This window comes from Bos indicus, chromosome 10 (assembly GCF_029378745.1).
Source record: "Bos indicus isolate NIAB-ARS_2022 breed Sahiwal x Tharparkar chromosome 10, NIAB-ARS_B.indTharparkar_mat_pri_1.0, whole genome shotgun sequence".
Lineage (NCBI taxonomy): Eukaryota > Metazoa > Chordata > Mammalia > Artiodactyla > Bovidae > Bos > Bos indicus.
In genome coordinates, this window is record NC_091769.1 from 51,526,938 (window position 1) to 51,548,850 (window position 21,913).

Below are 21,913 nucleotides of genomic sequence, written 5' to 3' on the forward strand. Positions count from 1 at the left end.
CCTTCTCTTGACTCTCTCACCTCCCGACCCCATATCCATACCCCCAGTAGAAGTCCTCCAGCAGGACCCAGTCCCTCACTTCAGATGCACAGCCCTGCCAGGAAGGTAAAAAATGACCCTGTCTCTTTCCAGCTGATCTCAAGGAGAAAGCAAGACCCTTCCCCACCTCTCCTCCTTCCCTCAACCCCATAGACAGACCATGGGCAGGTTACTGAGATTAAAAACCACTTGACTAATTGTTGGGAGTGCTTAGTCCCTCAGTCGTGTCTGACTCTTTGCGACCCCATGGACTGTAGCCCACCAGGATCTTCTGTCCTTGGGATTTTCCAGGCAAGAATACTGGAGTGGGTTTGCCATAGCCTCCTCCAGGGGATGGCCTGGGTCTAAATCCTGTCTCTGCTAAGACTTCCTTTTGTGTCCCTGGGCAAATGATTTTCTCTTATCTGGGCCTTTGTTTCCTTGTCTGGGAAATGTGGAATTGAACAGTTTCTTGAAATGCTAACATTCCAGGATTAGAGTAGATCCAGTGAAATGTGATTATCTGAGAGGCTTAATCACTCCAGGCTGCACTGCCATTTGAAAGAGGAGCTGGTTAACTGAAATGAGTGTCTAATTGGCAGTCTGGAGTGGGGGATCTCCCTGAAGCAGGAGGCCTTCCAAATTCCCTCACCTGCTCCGGGGGTCTCAGGCTCCTCCACCCCTCCAGGAAGGACAGCTGAAGGGACCCTCTGTCCCTCAGGCAAGAAAGATCCTGCCCTCACTCCACGTGCTCTCAGAAGCTATCCACTGCTCAAACGGATTTCTGTCATTCCTGGGCTGCACAGAAGGGCAATCTAGCTGGAGAACAAAAGTTCAGATAAACAAAAGAATCCTGTGCTTGGGAGCTTGAACTTTGGAGTGTGGTAATGAAAGGAATGCCAGCCTGGGAGTCAGAGGGACCTGGGTTCTACGCCTCCTTCCAGGCTAACCGAACCTACGGACCTCACCTGGCTGTTGTGGGCACCATGAGAAGTCTGTGGCTGCACCAAATGTTTTTGTGTAAAACGCTGTGCAAATGCAAAGCGGTGTTGAGGGCGTTCACCTTCTGTAGCTACAGATATGTGCAGAGTAACAATCAAACGGCACTGGGCTCCTCCCAGGGCCGTGAGCCAGTGCTGTGAAAAGTAAGATGCTAAATCACTCCCGAGCTGTTTTAAGGATTAGGCAGAAATGTTAATGGCAACAGATGTCGGCTTGTTCCCTCCAGGAGGATTTAGGTTTCAGTGGAGTATTTCTCTGCTGGCTTCAGCCCAAATCACGGCCACAGCCCTTTTTCTGACCTCCAGTTCAACCTGGCAAGCAGAAGGGGCTCACTTTCTCCCTTGAGGCTGAGAAGCAGAAATTCTTCTAGGGAGGGCCTCAATAAGACAATGATCTCTTGTAAGATAAGCTGATTCAAATTTAGGAAGAAATGGGGAACCACAAATGTAGTCTGGAGCCCAGGTTTTTCCTGGCAGCCATGAGGAGAGATGAAAGCACTGGGTTCTAGCCTGGGTTTGGAGAAGCTTCCAAGGCCCTGTACAATGAGACCTGGTGATCCAGGCCTTCCGGATCTAACATTCTGTTAGCGGAAACACACTGGCTGAAACCACCCATCCTGGTCAGGCACCATAGTCATCACTTGCAAGGGTTATTCTACCACAGGATGTCCTGGTAAGGAATGTGGAACTAACAAGCCACCACCGACTGGAAGAGTTCTGGAAAGGTCATAAGGAGATACCCCATGTCCTACCACTTTCCAGAATCTTCCTTGCTGGAATTCATTTTGGCTGAGCAATGTGTTAGGTAGGTAGAATAGGGAAAAGGAGTCCAAAATGGCGGTGGCTAAAAGACAAGGAAGGTCCGAGGACCAGAGTGAAGACTTCAGGCAGAACAAACAGAACAAACAGCACTCCTGGCTAAGCCCAATTTGCATAGGGCAGGCCCAGGTGGAGGAAAAAACATGTAAAAGGAGGAGCCAAAGCGCTTTCTCTCGGTCTCTCTCTCTCTCTCTCTCTCTCCCCCCACCCCCGCCCCCACTCCCCATGCACTCCTCCACTGTCTTCTCTTCGAGTCTTGGATTCTCCTGTTATCTTCTAAATAAAATAGAGCTGTAACACTGATTTGCCCAAGAGCTGTAGCATGATTTGTCCAAGACCTAAGAGCTGTGACGCGCCGAGGGCTTTAATGTCCGTCGCTCCACATCTTTGTTGTGATGAGACAAAGAACCGAGGAACATACACTCGCATGACAAATGCATGTGCCACCAGGAAGGACCCTAAGTCAGAATGATTGGCCAGAGAACCTGGAAACTAATCCCGTCACCTTTAAACCTGAGATGTCGAGCCACATGGAAGAGCAGTCCTCCTGGGTTCCCTTACTCTCCTGCTCTCTGCCCGGGTGCCCCTTCCCAATAAAGTCTCTTGCTTTATCAGCTCAGACAATTCATTTCTGAGTGTTAGAAAAGAGACCATTCTCTGGTCCTGGAAGGGATCCCCCTTCCTGCAACAATGCTAGGGGACCATGAAAATAGATGAAGAGAGCAGCCAACCAAAGGAGTGTTTCAGAAAGTATCAGGCTTTCTCCTCCAGCACTCGTCAGCGAGGAGGCCACATTCTTGGGGAAAGAGAGGCATGTGTCATCATCCCGGTCTGGAATCTGTGCAAACAGCAGATCCGGCAGTAGCTCCAGGAAAAGACTCCAGGGAACTCGTGAACCTTCAGACAAGCGGCTGCATTCTGCCCTTCTGAAGGCCCCCCTGCACTCACCTTTGAATGGGGACTGGGCTCGAGTCACCAGGAAGAGGCTCTTGCTCTTCTTGCTTTGCCGCTCCTGGCGGGTGTGGTAGCCCAGTGTGTTGCAACGACCCTTCTTGCAGCTCAGACACAGGCCTTGGCTGAAGCGGTCCATGTCTCTGCACAGGTAGGCCATGCTCTGCATGTCAGCGTGCAGCAAGGAGTCGATGAAGAGGTGCACTGACCGCTCATGGGCACATTTGACAGTCCGGGTGATGGCTGGAACACAGGGCAAGAAGAACGTTATCATCCCTTAATCTGGAAGATCACCTTGCTTCTCAGTGCAGAGTAGCACCATCTCAGGAAGGAGGATGGGGGTGCTGAGATCAGAGGTCAGCCTACTGACTACAGTGGGTGGCATAGCTGATGGAAAACTGCACAAAAAGTAGACCCTTTGCAGGCACTTACTGTAGGAGCATAATCCCAGGCTCTGAAGGCCTGCTGAGGGCACTCTGTATGTTACAATAGGTGTTTTAATAGGAGCCCTGAGTCACTAAGAAAATACTGAGTTCTTTAAGCAAGTTGTGTGTGTGTGTGTGTGTGTGTGTGTGAATTGCTCAGTCATGCCTGAGTCTTTGGGATCCCATGGACTGTAGCCTGCCAGGCTTCTCTGTCCATGGAATTCTCCAGGCAAGAATACTGGACTGGGTTGCCATTCCCTCCTCCAAGAGTTCTTCCTGACCCAGTGATCCAACCCAGGTCTCCTGCGTTGCAGACAGGTTCTTCACCATCTGAGCTGCCAGGAAAGTTCTCTTTAAGCAATTCTTTTGGAAATGAATTGTAATTCATTTTGGAAATATTTTAGTCGCAAACAGTTAAAAATGCACAACTGCTGATGCTCTAAGGGTGAGTTGGCAGAACAGGCTTGTGTGGAATGCCTCTTTGTATTTATTTAATTAAAAATTATTTTATTTTTGGCCGTGCTGGATCTGCGTTGCTGCACGTAGCCTTTCTCTGGTTTCAGAGAGCGGGGTCTACTTTCTCTTCGTGGCGCGCAGGCTTCTCATTGTGGTGGCTTCTCTGACCATGGAGCACAGGATCTAGGGTGTGCTGGTTTCTTCAGCAGTTGTGGTGCACAGGCTCAGTTGCCCCACAGCATGTGGGGTCTTAGTTCCTGGACCAGGGATGGAACTCCTTCTCCCTGCAGCGGAAGCGGGGAATCTTAACCACTGGACTTCCAGGGAAGTCCCTGGAATGCCTCTTTTCTTAATAAAGCTGGCTAAGCCAGTGCCCAAGCACTCTTGGGACTTGGCTACTGGTCTGGTGAGAGCTGAGGCCTCCCCGACCATGTATCAAAGCAGCCACAGCCTGCTCAATGTAACTGAACTGGATGACCAGCATGGGGATTTGGTTTGAGAAGGATGTGCTCCAGTGACCAGGTCTGAATGGACCTAAGCCAAAACAAGTTTAGGAGGTTTCTGTACCAAGGATTTTGACTTTTTTGGGGAGGGGAGGTTGTTTGGGGGTCTCCAAATCTTAATCTTTAGTGTTCTCTAGGAGTGTTGAACCACCACAAGGTATGACAAGAACTTCCTGTGAAAGTGGACCCCAGGTAGCTTAGCCAAATAATTTTCCCCAGGATTAGTCATCTCCGTTCCTGGTCACAAGCGGCTCTATTTGTTGAGCACCCACTATGAGGCAGGTACTACTGAGTACTTTCCCTGAATATTCACCACAGCTCCTCAAGGCAGCTCTTACAAGTGAGAAAACCGAGCTTCCAAGACAGTCTCCAACTCATGCAAGCTCACCTAGCCAGGAGGTGGTGAGGATGGTAAAGCAGTTATCAACTGACCATGTCAACATGTTCACCCCAGAATGGGATCACTTTCAAACATAAGGGTAAAGGAAATGGAGAAAAACCACCCTAAGGTGGGCAAGCTAAATAAATATACTTGGTCCCATCATTCTGAAGTTTAGCACAAAATAGAAAATGGTAGTAATTGGGCAGAGGCGTTCACCAGGTGATCAGCTAATGAACAGCATCTAGGGGTCTGTGTTGACCTTAGGGAGGGCATAGATCTGGGAAGAGGGCTGGCTGATCACCAGGGACTGCTGGTGATCAGAGGGCAGTGATCGGAGAGAGATGTTAAGGAATGATAAGGGGAAATTCCCAGAAAGTTTTCAGGCATGGGCTGGTGAAAGGCTGGGAGTCCAGCCAAGATGAGATAATGTCGAATGCGAAGGTCATTCTGGTACAGGAGACATGAAGGTGGATAAGGAAACACAAGATAGTGTGTGCTTAGCTCAGTTTTCAAATGATGGGGAGAAGGTGGTAAGTGGGGGTGGTCTGGGGGTCTCCAGTTGGCTTAGAGTGAGTTGGCAGGTCTTAATCAGGATATTATTTTATAATAGAGAGAAACTTGGAATACTTATTAAATGTATGGTTTTTGCTCACATTTTTGTTCTTTAATCCAGGGCCTGTTATCAAGGTTCATGTTAATGTTTTGGTTTTAGAGTTTGAGAGAGAAGGGGGAAAACACAACCCAGATAATGCCACAGTCAGTTTCAGCACTGAAACAAAGTCCCAAGGAAGTCACAAGGACCTATTTAGAGCTGAACTTTGAAATAGAAGAATCTTAGTAAAGAATGTCCCCTGGGGTCAGCTGATTAAACCTCATACTTGGGAGACCAAGAAGCCATGGTCTATTAAGTGGGTTAGCATGGGGCCAGAATAGAGGCAGCCCCTTGAATGAGGAAACTTCCAGAGAAAGAGGAATGACCACAGGCAGCAGGGCTCAATTTTCAGACGGGCTGATATCCCAGGAGAGACTTGGCTGGGTATGATGAGTGGAGATGAGAAGTGGGAATTCCTGGATGTGCCCTTAGCTCATCCTCCATGTCTGAGCTCCAGCAACCACTGCCTGTGAAGACTTGGTCTTGCCTGGGGAACAGCACCCTTTCCCACTCACACAAGCCCTCTCTCTGCATGGACTAGGTGACCATTCACTTTGAGCCCCATCCTTGCCAAACTCTTCCCCAAATCTCACAGAATGGATTCCCCTGGATCCAGAGGCCACACCAACTGTGGGGAGTGTAAGCCATCGTAGGCTAGTGCCTCTTTCTCACCATTTAAGCCATGCTTGGCGAAATGTTTGTAGAGCTCTAGGAAGTGGCATCCAGGCTGGTAGGAACCCCCATTGGGGTAGAAGTCATAGTGTGCTATGGGCTGTTTGATGCCCACACTCAGGCCCATGTGCTCCCAGGTAAAGGTGTGAATGGCGTCCACAAAATTGGCATCATCTGGTGAAAGCCGGTCACTGAGGGAGGCTTTTTCAAACAAAGGGCCTGCGGCGTCCAGCCCTAAGAGGAAAGCAATGGGAAGGATCAGATTGGAGCAAGAGGAGGCAGGGAGAAAGGCTCTTTTTAGCTTTCGGATGTTATTGCACATTCATGAGCTAGCAGGAAGAGGAAAATCCTAGGGCATAATCTTTCTCTAGAAAATCTTGTCATGACTTTTTTTGCAGTAAAATTAAAGTAATTCATGGTGCTTAAAATCGGACACAGACTGGTTATTATCTATGGGGAAAAGAGGTTTGCAGGAACTATCCAGTGGTAGAAATGAGGTTATAAGGGAATGCTTGATTTATTTAAGCAAATCAGTTTTAAGTACCTTTCAAGCTACTTTCGAGAGCATCTGTTTGCATACAAAAAACCACTGTGTTATTGCAAGTAGTTCTAACCTACCCATCAAAGAAAGAATTTATTTGCCTGCTTGTTGTCAATAATTTTCCTAAACAAGCTGGCTTTCTCTCTACACTAATGTCATTTCATTGGAATGTTCAGAACAGCCTTGGGACATTACTGTTCTCTGGGGAAAATGTCATGAGCAAACAGGACTGCTCACAGCTCTGTCCTTAAGTGACAGATATGTTTGGACAAGACAAGTGGCAGTCTCTGGCAGACTATAGTTGGGGAGTATTTATGCACTCAAGGAGTTTTGTCTGTCTGTCTTCCTTTACCTTTTCTGGAGGACCCTTTGTTGACCTGTATGAGGCCTGGCTTCTATCCTTGGTGGGGATGAAGGAATAGACTGGGGCCATGCCAGTCCCTGCTCTCCAACCCTCACCTGTAGTCACACATGAAGGCTGTGGTTTATATTTCTTTCTTCATCAGGCTGACTATGAGATGACAACAGAGTAGTTAGCTGTCCTGTCACTTCTGATGTGTGTGGGCCTGGCTAATAATGCCTGATGTGGCCTGTGACACCAGCCAGCGTGGAGAGGGTCCTGGGCCCAGTGCTGCCTCTCTGCAGTTCTGACTTATCCTTCTAGGCCTGGTTTGTCTGTGAAGGGCCTCACTGGCCTTCTGTGATAAGTTCTTATGTCTGTTCACTCCCAGGTTATTGAGGGTTAAATCATGGAGGGCACCACGTACTGATCTATGATCAGGCCTCCCCAGTCACCAATAAGATGGAAAAAAAAAGAAAGGAAAATGAATTCTCATCATGACAGACTGGCTTCATTTAAATGTCTGCCATCATCCTTATCTTTTCTCAATGCTAAAATAAATCTCCTCTTTTATGAAGGAATGGTCACAGTAGATAGCAGTTGCCAAAAGTGTTCTTTCTTGATAAAGTAAAAGGTCACAGCAACTGTATTCATCTTCAATTTCGTTCAGACTGTTTTAAATTGTGAAATATTATTTTAGGCTGCTGGGTCTTGAAGGATGAGTAGGCATTTGGTAGGTAGACTAGGGTTTGGTATTCCAGGCCAAGGGAATAGTGATTGCAAAGGCCCAAAAGGACAAGAGGCCATGGCGTATTTGCAGTAGAGTGGAGAAAAATCTAGTGTCCCGAAAGCCTGGAGCCACAACAAGGGACCAGGGTGAGGAGACGTTGGAGAGCCCTGGGGACACTACACCGGGAAGGGCCTTGTCTAGGCCTCCTAAGTTTCACCCTGTAGGAACCAGTGGGCCTCCGAGACTGGGCTGAGGAGTCAGCTCATCAGGCCTGTTCTTCTGAATGTGACTCTGGGTCAGCAGCGGGGAGGGGTGAGGATGGGTGGGGAGGATGAGGTGGGTATCTGGGCAGCCCGCTAGGAAAGGCCTTCTTGTGCGTCATCAGCTCTTCCTAGGTATCTTGCGGTATTTCCAAGCTGGCATAGAGCTTGGGGTTTTTGGTGCTGGGATCCCTCCCCTAATCCAGATGGGCCCCAGCGTAGGATCCACGTGTTTCATTAAAGTGGAAACAGAGGTAAAAACATGGCTGTCACAGGAAATGTAAGGCTGTCATTCATTTTTTTTTTTCTAAATTTATTTTTAAGGAGGATAATTGCTTTACAATGTCGTGTTGGTTTCTGTTGTACAGTGAAGTGAATCGGCTATGTGTATACATATATCCCCTCCCTCTTAAGATTCCCTCCCACCCTCCACCCCACCCCTCTAGGTCAGCACAGTGCCGAGCTGAGCTCACTGTGCTCTACCGCAGCTTCCCGCTAGCTCTCTATTTCACACGTGGCAGTGTGTGCATGTCAGTGCTACTCTCAGTTCGGCCCACCCTTACTCTCCCACTGTGTCCACAAGTCCGTCCATTCTCTATGTCTGCGCCTTTCCTCCTGCCCTGCAAATAGGTTCGTCAGTGCCATTTTTCTAGGTTCCATGTATATGCATTAATATACGTATTATTATAGCTGTCATTCTTTAATCACATTGGGCTTTTAAAACTATAGGTTGGAAAATAAACTCTTTCCTATTACAAAAGTGTACAGAAAGTGTACCTTTTAGGTCCTATTTGGCATGACTGTGAGAGGCATTTGTTTGAGGAAAGGCGGTGATTTGCTCTAAATTCTCGGGGAACAGCAGTCTATGACAGCGGTCATGTTTGAAATAAATAGTGCTACAGGTCCTCCTGTGAACTCTAATACAGCTTGAAGGAAGCCGGGGGTGTGTTAATTATGAGCTTGTTGGAAAAGCAGGTCCCTGCTCCACGCCCCCGTGCAGTCGTGGAGATTATAGTTGTTAGTTATCAGGCATGGTTACCTGTAATTCTTCCAATCTTGTGCTTTCTGCTCATGTAACTGCCAGCGAATCCTGAGACATGTGCACCCAGGCTGTACCCAATTAGATGAACATGGCTTGGAGAAAATTGAACAGATTCCTGGAAGACAGTGGTGAGATGGTTACAGGAGGGGGAGAGCTGCCTAGATAAAAGCCTTTCGTGGGTCCAGACTGCTCTGGCTCTCTGTTCTTTGTACCGCAAGTGAGATGCTTAATTCCTACTCAGGACCCAAACTGTCTTCTCATCTTGCTGACTCTGTCCTGCTTCCACTCAGGCTCAGCTACTTGGGCCCCTGCCTGGTGATGCTACCTCTTGTCTGCCCAGCTTTGTTGTTGTTGTTGAGTCGCTCAGTTGTGTCTGACTCTCTGAGACCCCATGGACTGTAACCCGCCAGGCTCTTCTGTCCATGGGATTCTCCAGGCAAGAATACTGGGGTGGGTTGCCATTTCTTTCTCCAGGGGATCTTTCTGACCCAGGGATGGAGCCTGTGTCTCCTACATTGCACGTGGGTTCTTTACCACTGAGCTACTAGGGAAGCCCCCTGCACGCCTTTACCTGGACATGAATTCCTTGCAGGAGTGATCTCATCCATGCATATGGGAGTTTTATAGTTTACAGGATGTGTTTAGATCCCCTAGCACATACAAAGAGGTGAGCATAAGAGGAATAGATGATTCTACAAGACAGGGCTTCAGGGAGGCATCCGAGAGAGCCCTGGGGTCTGGTCTCTGTCTTGTGCCTTCCTATTCCTGTGAGCTTAGCAGAAGTGGTTGTCCTGTCTCGGCTGCTGTAGGAGACCAGCCTAATTCACTCAGTCTTGGAGGAAGGGAAGGGAAGGGAGAGGAGAGAAGAGAGGTCAGGGCAGGTCTCACCTGCAGCCACTGGAGAAGAGCTGCGATCTCCTGGCCGACGAGGCGAGTGTTGTGGACGGCAGTGGTGTAGTGGTTGTGAGCCAGGGTGACCCATTCTGCCAGCCCCACATTCACTGACTGGGCCAGCTGAGACTTCAGTGCGGCTACCATCTCCCAGACCCAGTCTTCCAGTATGCCGTCCACCTGAGGGGGGGCCCACAGTATCATCAGCCTCCCAGGGAGAGAGGAGGGAGCCCTGGACAAGCTCCCTCTTTTTTCTTGCCCACCTCTTCCCTTCTCCAACTCTGGGCTCATTCTGGGTCTTTCTCTCCAAGAGAAAGGGCTTAGCCTGGGGTTTCTCAGCACAGCTGTCATTTGGCGTCAGATATTTCTTTGTTGTGGGGGCTGTCCTATGCATGGTAGGACATTGAGCAGCATCTCTGCCTCCACCCACGAGATGCCAGCGGTGCCCCATCACTCCTCCACCCCCAAACCCTAGGCTGTGAAAACCAGAAATATCTCTGGACGTTCCAAATGTCCCATCCCTCAAATGAGAACCATTGTCTTAACATTCTCTATTTTAGGACTTTCCAAGCCTTAAAGCAGCGTACATCTTTGTAGATGGGGTACTGAAAGATGGCCTGTGCTTTGAGGGTCGGTGCCAGCCGTACCTCCTCTGGGAGGCCTGTGCAGCTGCAGCTCTGAGTCGCACCTCAATCACTTACTCTGTCTCCACCCACCGTGTTCTGCTTGCTCTGGAGGGACTAGCACCATGAGTGGGAACATAGTAGGAACTCATAACGATCAAGTTGATTGATTCTGGAGAATCATTCTGTGCATGTACCTGGTTGAGAGCCAGTTTGCAGGACATGCCTGAAGGGTTCACAGAGCAAAGATGTTTGTGTTGGGTCTTGAAGGATAAATAGGAATTCCAGGGAAGAATCAGGTGGGCAGGTAAGTATGGAGGTGGTTGGGGGCAGAGGGGGTGTCTAAGGGTTTCCAGGTAGAGGAAATCATGTGCACAGGTGCACAATCTCAAGGGCAGTGCGGTCTCTTTGGAAAGAGGGGAAAGTCAGGTGTAATCAAGATGAGAAAACAGGGGTGAAGCTGGACAGCAGCACTGATGGTCTGGCTCGTGAGTAAGATGCATTCATTTAATAAATGTCCACCTAGGACTTTCTGTGTGGATGTAGCATCTTGGGTTCAAATCTAGACTCTCCTAGTTACTAGCAGGGTGACCTTGGGCAAGTCATATAACTGGGCAGTGGCCCCATTTCCTTGTCGGGAAAATGGGGATAATAGTGTCCTCCTTCCAGGATTGTTGTGAAGATGAGATGAATGAATAGACATCAAGCACCTAGAACAGTGCCCGGAACACAGTGAGGACTCAGTGCGTGGCAGGGACAACAGCTGTTGCTGGAATTATTATTACCAGCAACAGTAGATGTACTTCAGTTTGCACAAGATTTTGAAAACAGAACTCATTGTAGTAAAAGGATCACAGTGAGAGGACCCTGCTGTCTTCATGTTTGTAAACAAAATGTTTAGTCAGCCATTAATTCAGTTAACAAAGATTTTTAGAGCACCTAATATATTCAACAGTATGGATCCTGTCCAGCAGCAGATAAGAGAAAGGACACACTTGGCAGAAGGTGCAGCCTATGTTAAGGCCTGAAGGAGAGAAATCACATGGTCTGTGAAGGAGCTGCAAGCAGAGGTGAGGGGGAGGTGGGGAGCGGGTGGTAGGGGCGGGGTCAGAGGGGGCGTGCCTGTTCTGCTGCGTGCAACCTGCCTTACTCTGAGGCTCTCAACTCAAGTTCCCACCTCAAGTCAGGCATCAAGTCCACAGCTCTGTTCTGTCCAAAACTTTGCTCTGCCTGTATTCCCTCCTTCCCAGTTTCGTTTCTTTTCTTCTCTTGTAAGGGAAGGTCCCTTACAACAGGAAAGATAGCATGTTCTTCCCTTACAATGGCTGACCTTCTAATCCCCCCTCATCTACTCTGTTCCCATGGGAAAGCTTTCCATGCCTGATCTTTTCTGTTTGGCTGGGCCACATGGCTTGGGAGATCTCAGTTCCCCGACCAGGGATTGAACCTGGGCCATCACAGTGAAAGTGCCAAGTCCTAACCACTGAACTGTCAGTGAATTCCCTCCATGTCTGATCTTTAGTTCCCTTTAAGATGAGTTTCATCTCAGGGTGCTACCCTCTGGCTCCAATTCCATGCTTTCCTTAAAGGAATAGGGATGGAGCTCTTGGCTCAGCTGGAGAGAGGTTCCTGTGAGCAGGTTGCAGTGTGATGGGGCCCCTGTCAAGCCCATCCATGACAAAGGTTTGTGGGCTTTGGAGCATGAGGGTTCTGGTTTTGGATTTCTGTCCACTGAGGGCTGTGTGACCATGGTTGCTGCTTGACCCCTCTGTGCTGCAGTTTCCTCATCTAAGCAATGAGACTAACTCAAGTGGTCATGTAGGGAGGTGTGAGGATTAAATGAGCTGACGACTAATGTAAAGGGCCGAGTTCCTATAGGGCATCTGTATTAGGTCTGTTCTCTAGGGGCAGGCAAGGCTTTACCACCCTCACTGCCATCCCTGTGCTGTGGTGGAACCCCTGCCCTTTTCCCCTAGGATGAGTGCTTGTGTGCTAAGTCACTTCAGTCGTGTCTGACTCTTTGTGATCCAAAGGACTGTAGCCCACCAGGCTCCTCCATCCATGGGATTCTCCAGGCAAGAATACTGGAGTGGGTTGCCATGCCCTCCTCCAGGGGATCTTCCCGACCCAGAAATTGAACCCACGTTTCTTATGCCTCCTGCATTGGCAGGTGTGTTCTTTACCACTAGCGCCACCTGGGAAGCCCTAGGATGGGTCTCCTTTAAATCCTAGGAGGAAGGTGCTGGCAGCCTACAAGAGCCCCTGTGCTTTTCTGGGATGGCAATAGCAGACACCCCACCTTGTGGCTACACCCACATGGCATCATGTGGTTCCCACTACCCCCTGAGGCCAGGTGTAGGGTCTGTTTTGTTCGTGTGGAGGGTATGAGTGAATACATGTTGAAAGACTGGTGGTGGGCAGATGGGCTCATTTTTCTCTCTAAATAGGATGGATGGGGGTCTCAAAAGTAGTTCTCAAAGAGATGGTAGGGAAAGGCTTTCAAGTCATGAAATAGACCCCAAATCTCTGCAGGTTTCACAGTGTGAACCAAGCCTCAAATTGTGGGTGGCCTAGAAACCAGTTAGGCAGAATTTCTTCCTGGAAACATTTGTTTGACTTCAATCATTGCCCACAATATTCTTTTCCCCCTTCTTCCACAGTAATAGAATTTTAGCATCACTGAAAAGCTACACTTTCTCTAAGAGGATACATATCTCAGCCACCTTTCCATCTAGGTATGGCCAATGGATGTAATTGGAAGCATTTCGGAGATGCTTCTGGTAAGCTAACCTTAAAAAACACACTTGTATACCAAAAGCCAGTGGATGAATTGTATGGTTTCAAATAATACCTCAATATAGTTGTTTTTAAACAATCCTACTTTTTGACTTTTTTTGGTGTATACCTTTTACTACCTCGTGCTACCTGGGATGCAGATGTGATAGCTAGTGCTCTAGCTGCTATCTTGGATTATGAGGATGAGGACCAGATGGCACTATAGTGAGCAGGGAATGAGCTGGGTACTTGAGAACTTCATTGACTAAAGCTCTTTATTAGTTTTGGATGACATACATCTGGACTGTTGTATGAAATGGAAAAAACAAAAAACAAAAAACTTCTGTTTTATCTGAACTACTGCCAATTTGGGTTTCTGTTATCTGCAGCTGAATTTAACCCTTACAGATAGAACATCTCATTGGGAGACTGTGTCTTCTGGCTTCCTCTCAACTCTTGGGAAACATGCAGATTCACCTTCATGAACTGTAGTCTCTTATGGGTGCTTATGTGCTGTGTGACCTCTTTGAGCCACATTTTATTATATGAAATGTGGAGATAATTATACTTCCCTTGCCCTGCTTACTCATGAAATGGAGATAATCAATGAGATAATGCGTGGGGAAGCACTTGGAAAATTAGAATGTACTTTACAAATATTATGCATGGAGTTGTTATCACCAGCTCCCTATCTCTTTATTAAAATTGAACACACTAGGGAGGGGGAAAAGAAAAAAAGTAAAAGCAGAGAGAAGAAAGGCGTGTCAGCACTTCCTACCAACCACCCGTGGACTATCATCACCAGCGGCAGCGAGGAGTTGAAGCCACATTGCTGTAACGTGTCTGAGTGATTGAGCAGAATCTGACAGCCCTTATCGGTTTCTCCTCTAAAGAGCAGAAATTTGGTTCTTGTCTCCTGCGGTGTTTTGTTTGTTTCAGCAGCTCGAGATCTCCTTCCAAATGACTCTGGAAGATAAAATTGGGGACAGTGCTTCACCTGGCATCTGTTCCACCTCTGCCAGTTCTGGGACAGCCCCAGAGTTTCTAACAGCACTAGGCAACAAGGTTACTCCAAGGTGCTGGAGGTAGGCACGGGCTGCGGCTTTGGGGGCCCCAAGGAGCATTTTATTTCCAGCACAATGGCCATTCCTTTCCTGGGAGATGATGGACAGTGACCTAGGAGGACCCCACACACAGATGGAGAGGTCGGAATCCTCCATCCTGCCATCCCAGTGACCATAAGATCAGCCAGTCAGACCCCAGACTAACTCTAGGTCAGTGGGAAGATGGGAGAAGCAACTGGGACTGAGTTCAGAGAGGATAAGTGTTTCACCCCAAGTCGTGATGCCGATAAGTGGTAGGATTTTGGACCCAGTGTCTCTGACTCCAATTCCCCACATCCCTATGCCAAGGAGACAGCACACAGAGCATCTTAGTTAGAGGGCTCTATGCATTCTCTTGTGTGGCTCAACCTGTTCTCACATGTAGTCTTGCATGGACCAGGTAGGGTGGGGGTGGGGAGGACTACGAAGGGAGTGATGAATTGTGCTGAGGGGGAGTGGCATTCAGGGAGGGCTTTTCAGGGGGAGTGATGCTGATGCTGGCCTGGAGAGTTGAATGAGGGCTTGTGTATCTGTATGGGTGGGTGAAAGGAGCTTTCTGAGAGGGAAGAGCTGAGGAAGGGCTCAGAGCCAGGAGACCTTGTGGGTATAAGGAGGCAGAAGAATGGGCAGCCAGAGTTTATTGGGCCCTTGGGACGCTGAGCTTTATGCTCTAATGATAAGATGCTGCTAAAGATTTTTTCAGTAGAAAAGGGTAAATGAATATCCATTTGGAATCTTTCAAAGATTGTGGGAGGGTGAGGTAGGGAGAAAAAGACTGTTTTTAAGATTATACCTTCTGTTGTTTTCCTGAAAGGCCTTCTAGCTTCTCTTTTGGGGGACCCTCACCCTGACTCTGAGCCACTTTGAGGAGGGTGAGCAGTCTCCCAACATCTGTCAAGACCATGGTGTTGGTCAGAGACACGACCCTGTGATTAGGAGCGGAGTGGGGCCTGAGGGAGGGGCCGTGGTCCCAAGGTGTGGCACCCCAGGAAGGGTGACATCTCTTCTGCCAAGATCAGGAATCAGACCAAGAGCCAGGGAGGATGCTCCCACAGCCCCTACCAGCCGAGGGGCCCTCCCCTGTGGCTGAGGGGTGAACACAAGGCCATACCAGCAGTTTTGGTCAGTGAACTCAGTTCAGCCCGGTTACTGAGAACCCTGATCATTCCTTCTGAGCACAAATTCATTCAGGCTTCTCAAACAGTAAGTCTTGGGCTTTTGGTTTCCGGGGACAGCAGGACAGAAAGATGATGAGGAGAGGTATTAATGAAACCAATTTTCCTACCCAAAGGTTATTAATTTGAAAGGTTATTAATTCCCAGCAAAGGGCAATGATTTTTCACAATGATGACAGAATGAAATGCATCATATTTTATTAAAAGGAGAAGTGAGGGAGAATCTGCATAACTTCTCTGAGATAATGAAGAAAATTTCTGGCACTGAGAGTGGCTTTTCCAAGCTCACAGACTGTCTGAGCTTGTCCTCATTCATGCAAGCGTAATCCCAGATGGTGCTCCCATCTCTTTGCATGCACTACTCCCCTGGCCTCCACGTCAGAAGCCAGGGTGTCATCTTACACTATTTTAGCAGATATTTAATCAGTCCAAAGCTTCAGGTTCCCAAATATTCCTAGAATCCAGTGCCTTAGCTCAGGCGCACACATGTTTCTTGCTTGGTTTATTGCCACAGCTTCCTAAATGGTCTCTCTCTGGTTAATCTCACCTCCCTCCCTCACACTGCTGCTCAAAGACTCTTTCTAGAACAGAAATGACTATTATACCCGTCAGTGACTTTAAGGTTCTTGGTATTGCAGCCAAGGCCATCACCTGAATGACCACCCTGATCCCTCAAATTCTCCCCTCTCTATGCTCTCCTGCTGCTCCAGACTGCCTGCAGTTCCCCCCTCGCTGTTTCACTTCCCTGCACCTTTGCACTCTCACTTCCCTCTCTGCTATTCCTCTGTGAACTCTGGTCCATCTGTTACAATGGTACTCAAACGTCACCCCCTCCAGGAAGCCTTCTCCTCTAGCCAGAGGTAATTACTGCCTCTTCTGCCAGCACCTTACTGGGCCCCTGATCCTAAGGTCAATTGTTGCGATGCATGCTGTTTTCTCCACCAGGCTGTGAACTCACGGAGGACAAACCTGAGGTGCTCAGTAACTGCTTAGCGTGTGACGTGGTGTTCTGTGGGGTCCAGGTCTCAGATCAAAGGCTATCTCATTCGATTTGTCAGCCATTTATACATTGGGACTCAAGGTAACTAATTTTCTTCTATCCAGTGATTGAATAGCTTTATCTTCCTTCATTTCAGGATAGGTGACTTGAATGCTAAAAGACTATAAAAATAAAATGGGGATAGATATAATACCCATCTAGTGAAGTCATTGCAAGGGTTAAAAAAGGTGGTATTTGTAAAGACCTTAGAATAATGCCTGGCACATGATTAGCACCCATGTAAGGGTATGTTGCTAAAATAAATGTGGCTCAGAGCCTCCAGCATCTTGTATTTTTGATCCATGAAATTCTTTCTATGAAAATTTATCCCAATTGCCCTCGTAGGACCAATTCTGTCTTATGTGTATTTACTCTGGATTTAGCTGGGAGAATCAGCTCTGGCCTCAGTGCCTGGGACTTTAAAGCTATTCAGGAGAGTCCCAGGGAAAAGGAATTGTTAGATGGAAAGGCTCATAAACACCTGGACTGGGCTGGGCTTTCCCTTTCTTCCTTGGGGTTTGGCTCTCTTTCAGCAGGTGTGTGAGTGAGGAAGTTGTATATATATTCATTCATTTAGTTTCTCAGCAAATACTTATTAAGCATATATTATATTCTGCCCTGGGCCCTCTCTAGGTACTAGTTTTTGGCAAGCAGGGCCTGACGTCTTTGTTTCAGGAGTCCCCAGTCCAGTGGGAAAAGCAAGAGTGAGCATCAGCCATCGCTTGTGGTTGCTGTGAGTACGGCAGTGGAAGGACACCTGTGTAGGGGTTCTAGGGAAGATGCCAAGAGAAAATGAGGCATCAGTTGAGTCTGGAAGGATGAAAGATTCTTTTTTCTTTTTTGCTATTCGTTTTTTAAAATTTACTTTTAATTGGAGGATGATTGCTTTACAATGTTGTATTGGCTTCTGCCTTACAACAACTTGAATCAGCTGTAAGTATACATATGTCCCCTTCCCTCTAGGTCATCCCCCACTTCCATCCCATTCCTCTAGGTCATCACAGAGCACTGGGTTGAGCTCCATGTGTCATACAGCAGGTTATCACTGGTTATCTGTTTTACATATGGTAATGCACACACTTCAGCGCTACTCTCTCAATTGGCCGCACCCTTACCTTTCCCCGCGTGTCCACAAGCCTGTTCTCTATGTATATTCCTGTCTTATGTGTATTTACTGTATTCCTGCTCTGCAAATAGGTTGGATGAAAGATTCTGTAGGCACTCACATCTAGGAGAAATTGTTGAAGAAAGAGGGGCTCTGTGACCTGAGTATTGAAGGGCTGCTGTGGGGCAGAGCGCCTAGAATTCTTTTGTGCAACTTCAGGAGACAGAAACAGAGTCACTGGGTGGGCATGACATGGAAGGAAAATTCTGCCTTTAAGTGGTTTGTAAAAATTCATAGTTGAAGAAATTAGGACAAAGAGAAAGGTGGCAAAACAACTAACAGAAATGTTAATAGATTAGCAAGCTAAACTGCACACTCTGAGATTGTATAAGACTGCAGAAGACAGGCCACAGATTTTGTTCTGAGCTTCCTATTGGCCAAATCAAAGAGGGAAATAGCAGTTACAGAATTCATGCTGTCCAGTTGCTCACACTTTCTTGGTCCTGAAGCCTGAGATGGTTTTCCTGCAGGTTGTTGTATAAAGAGGCCACTGCATGAGGCAGGGTCATTGTCTTGAATACCGTTCCTGTGAAATATACAGGAGCAAGCTTTATGTGGTTGACTCTGAGGTGCATAACAATCTTCAATGGAAGCAGCACCCACAGTATGAAAAATAGCATAAGTCACAGTGAGTCTCTGTAAGGCTCTTTGCTCTAACCCAGCAGCAGTCCTGTGACTGAAGGAGGCAAGGGCTACTTCAGGTCACATTTTGGGTGGAAGGAGTAGAGCTTCAGTGCCTGAGCGTCTGAGCTGCCTTGAAAGCAGAATCTGATCAACCCCTTCATAGAACACACAGAATACTGGAGCAACCTCAGGCAAGCCACAGCTTCAAGGATGCATTCAGTTCAGTTCAGTTCAATTGTGTCTGACTCTTTGAGACTTCATGGACTGCAGGATGACAGGCTTACCTGTCCATCACCAACTCCCAGAGCTTGCTCAAACTCATGTCCATCTTGTCGGTGATACCATCCAACCATCTCATCCTCTGTCATCCCCTTCTCCTCCTGCTTTCAATCTTTCCCAGCATCAGGATCTTTTCTAATGAGTCAGTTCTTCCCATCAGTTGGCCAAAGTATTGGAGTTTCAGCTTCAGCATCAGTCCTTCCAATGAATATTCAGGAATGATTTCCTTTAGGATTGACTGGTTTGATCTCCTTGCAGTCCAAGGGACTCTCAAGAGTCTTCTCCAACACCACAGTTCAAAAGCATCAGTTCTTTGGTGCTCAGCTTTCTTTATAGTCTAACTCTCACATCCATACATACCTACTGGAAAAACCATGGCTTTGACTAGACGGACCTTTGTTGGTCAAGTAATGTCTCTGCTTTTTAATATGCTGTCTAGGTTGGTCATAGCATTTCTTCCAAGAAGCAAGTGTCTTTTAATTTCATGGCTGCAGTCACCATCTGCATGAACTTCCAGATGTTCAAGCTGGTTTTAGAAAAGGCAGAGGAACCAGAGATCAAATTGCCAACATCTGCTGGATCATTGAAAAAGCAAGAGAGGTCCGGAAAAACATCTATTTCTGCTTTATTGACTATGCCAAAGCCTTTGACTGTGTGGATCATAATAAACTGTGGAAAATTCTTCAAGAGATGGGAATACCAGACCACCTGACCTGCCTCTTGAGAAACCTATATGCAGGTCAGGAAGCAACAGTTAGAACTGGACATGGAACAACAGACTGGTTCCAAATAGGAAAAGGAGTACATCAAGGCTGTATATTGTCACCCTGGTTATTTAACTTATGTGCAGAGTACATCATGAGAAATGCTGGGCTGGAAGAAGCACAAGCTGGAATCAAGATTGCTGGGATAAATATCAATAACCTCAGATATGCAGATGACACCACCGTTATGGCAGAAAGTGAAGAGGAACTAAAAAGCCTCTTGATGAAAGTGAAAGAGGAGAGTGAAAAAGTTGGCTTAAAGCTCAACATTCAGAAAACTAAGATCATGGCATCTGGTCCCATCACTTCATGGGAAATAGATGGGGAAACAGTGGAAACAGTGTCAGACTTTATTTTTGGGGCTCCAAAATCACTGAAGATGGTGACTGCAGCCATGAAATTAAAAGACACTTACTCCTGGGAAGGAGGGTTATGACCAACCTAGATAGCATATTCAAAAGCAGAGACATTACTTTGCCAACAAAGGTCCATCTAGTCAAGGCTATGGTTTTTCCAGTGGTCATGTATGGTTGTGAGAGTTGGACTGTGAAGAAAGCTGAGCACCGAAGAATTGATGCTTTTGAACTGTGGTGTTGGAGAAGACTCTTGAGAGTCCCTTGGACTGCAAGGAGATCCAACCAGTCCATTCTAAAGGAGATCAGTCCAGGGTGTTCTTTGGGAAGAATGATGCTAAAGCTGAAACTCCAGTACTTTGGCCACCTCATGCAAAGAGCTGACTCATTGGAAAAGACTCTGATGCTGGGAGGGATTGGGCGCAGGAGGAGAAGGGGATGACAGAGGATGAGATGGCTGGATGGCATCACCGACTCGATAGACGTGAGTCTAAGTGAACTCCGGGAGTTGGTGATGGACAGGGAGGCCTGGCGTTCTGCGATTCATGGGGTCGCAAAGAGTCGGACATGACTGAGTGACTGAACTGAACTGAAAATAAAGTCTGTCACTGTTTCCACTGTTTCCATTGTTTGCCATGAAGTGATGGGACCGGATGCCATGAACTTACTACTCTGAATGTTGAATTTTAAGCCAACTTTTTCACTCTCCTCTTTCACTTTCATCAAGAGGCTCTTTAATTCTTATTCGCTTTCTGCCATAAGGGTGGTGTCATCTGCATATCTGAGGTTATTGATATTTCTCCTGGCGATCTTGATTCCAGCTTGTGCTTCTCCAGCCCTGCATTTCACATGATGTAATCCGCTTATAACTGAAATAAGCAGGATGACCATATACAGCCTTAATGTACTCCTTTCCCAATTTGGAACCAGTCTGTTGTTCCATGTCCAGTTCTAACTGTTGCTTCTTGACCTGCATACAGATTTCTCAGGAGGCAGGTTAGGTGGTCTGGTATTCCCATCTCTTGAAGAATTTTCCACAGCTTGTGATCCACACAGTCAAATGCTTTGGCATAGTCAATAAAGTAAAATTAGATGTTTTTTCTGGAACTCTCTTGCTTTTTCGATGATCCAGCAGATGTTGGCAATTTGATTTCCGGTTCCTCTGGCTTTTCTAAATCCAGCTTGAACATCTGGAAGTCCATGGTTCATGTATTGCTGAAGCCTGGCTTAGAGAATTTTGAGCATTACTTTGCTAGTGTGTGAGATGAGTGCAATTGTGAGGTAGTTTGAGCATTCTTTGGCATTGCCTTTCTTTGGGATTGGAGTGAAAACTGACCTTTTCCAGTCCTTTGGCCACTGCTGAGTTTTCCAAATTTGCTGGCATATTGAGTGAAGCACTTTCACAGCATCATCTTTCAGGATTTGAAATAACTCAACTGGAATTTCGTCACCTCCACTAGCTTTGTTCATAGTGATGCTTTCCTAAGACCCACTTGACTTGGCATTCCAGGATGTCTGGCTCTAGGTGAGTGATCATGGTTATCTGGGTCATGAAGATCTTTTTTGTATAGTTCTTCTGTGTATTCTTGCCACCTCTTCTTAATAACTTCTGCTTCTTCTAGGTCCATACCATTTCTGTCCTTTATTGTGCTCATCTTTGCATGAAATGTTCCCTTGGTATCTCTGATTTTCTTGAAGAGATCTCTAGTCTTTCCCATTCTATTGTTTTCCTCTATTTCTTTTCATTAATCACTGAGGAAGGCTTTCTTATTTCTCCTTGCCATTCTTGGGAACTCTGCATTCAAATGGGTATATCTTTTCTTTTCTCCTTTGTCTTAACTTCTCTTTTTTTTCTCAGAAAAAAAAAATGCAAAAAGGCAAAATGGTTGTCTGATGAGGCCTTACAAATAGCTAAGAAAGGATGCACTACTATGACTCAAACTCAGAAGTATATACCAAAAATCTCTCTCCTGGGCACTGACCTGGAATATAACCAGCTCTTGACTGGGCTTCTTTGCCTGAAGACCTTTTGACACTACAGACTGAGTGAGGCCAAACTGGATTTATTTTCGTTCCTTCCAACTCGTTCTTCTTCCTTCCTTTCTACATTTTGTGGTTCATGACACCATCAGTTGTCCGTGCTTCTGCTCAAACTAGAAAGTTTAAGAGCTGTTCTGGAATACCTCCTCTGTCCCCTTAGTGATCCATTAGGGTCACCAAATTCAGAGGACACAGTCTCAGGATTATTTTGTCAGGGTTGCTTCCTGACAACCCTCACAGTAGTTTTTGTATTAGTTGTGATATTTTAATAGACTCTTAACGGTTTTTTG

The 21,913-nt window shown here is 46.9% G+C and overlaps 1 protein-coding gene across 2 annotated transcripts in view; it reads right to left on the minus strand.

Annotated features, from left to right (window-relative positions):
* LIPC (lipase C, hepatic type) overlaps positions 1-21,913 on the minus strand; it is a 186,727-nt gene that overhangs the window by 15,933 nt on the left and 148,881 nt on the right. Inside the window, exons 4-8 of one of the 2 annotated variants that reach the window (XM_070797493.1) lie at positions 13,860-14,047; positions 9,681-9,863; positions 8,790-8,907; positions 5,880-6,113; positions 2,787-3,032 (exon numbers count right to left, since the gene is read on the minus strand). In XM_070797493.1, coding sequence (XP_070653594.1) covers positions 2,787-3,032; positions 5,880-6,113; positions 8,790-8,907; positions 9,681-9,863; positions 13,860-14,047 — 969 coding nt within the window. The remainder of the gene's footprint in view (positions 1-2,786; positions 3,033-5,879; positions 6,114-8,789; positions 8,908-9,680; positions 9,864-13,859; positions 14,048-21,913) is intronic. The other variant, XM_070797494.1, reaches the window with a different exon arrangement.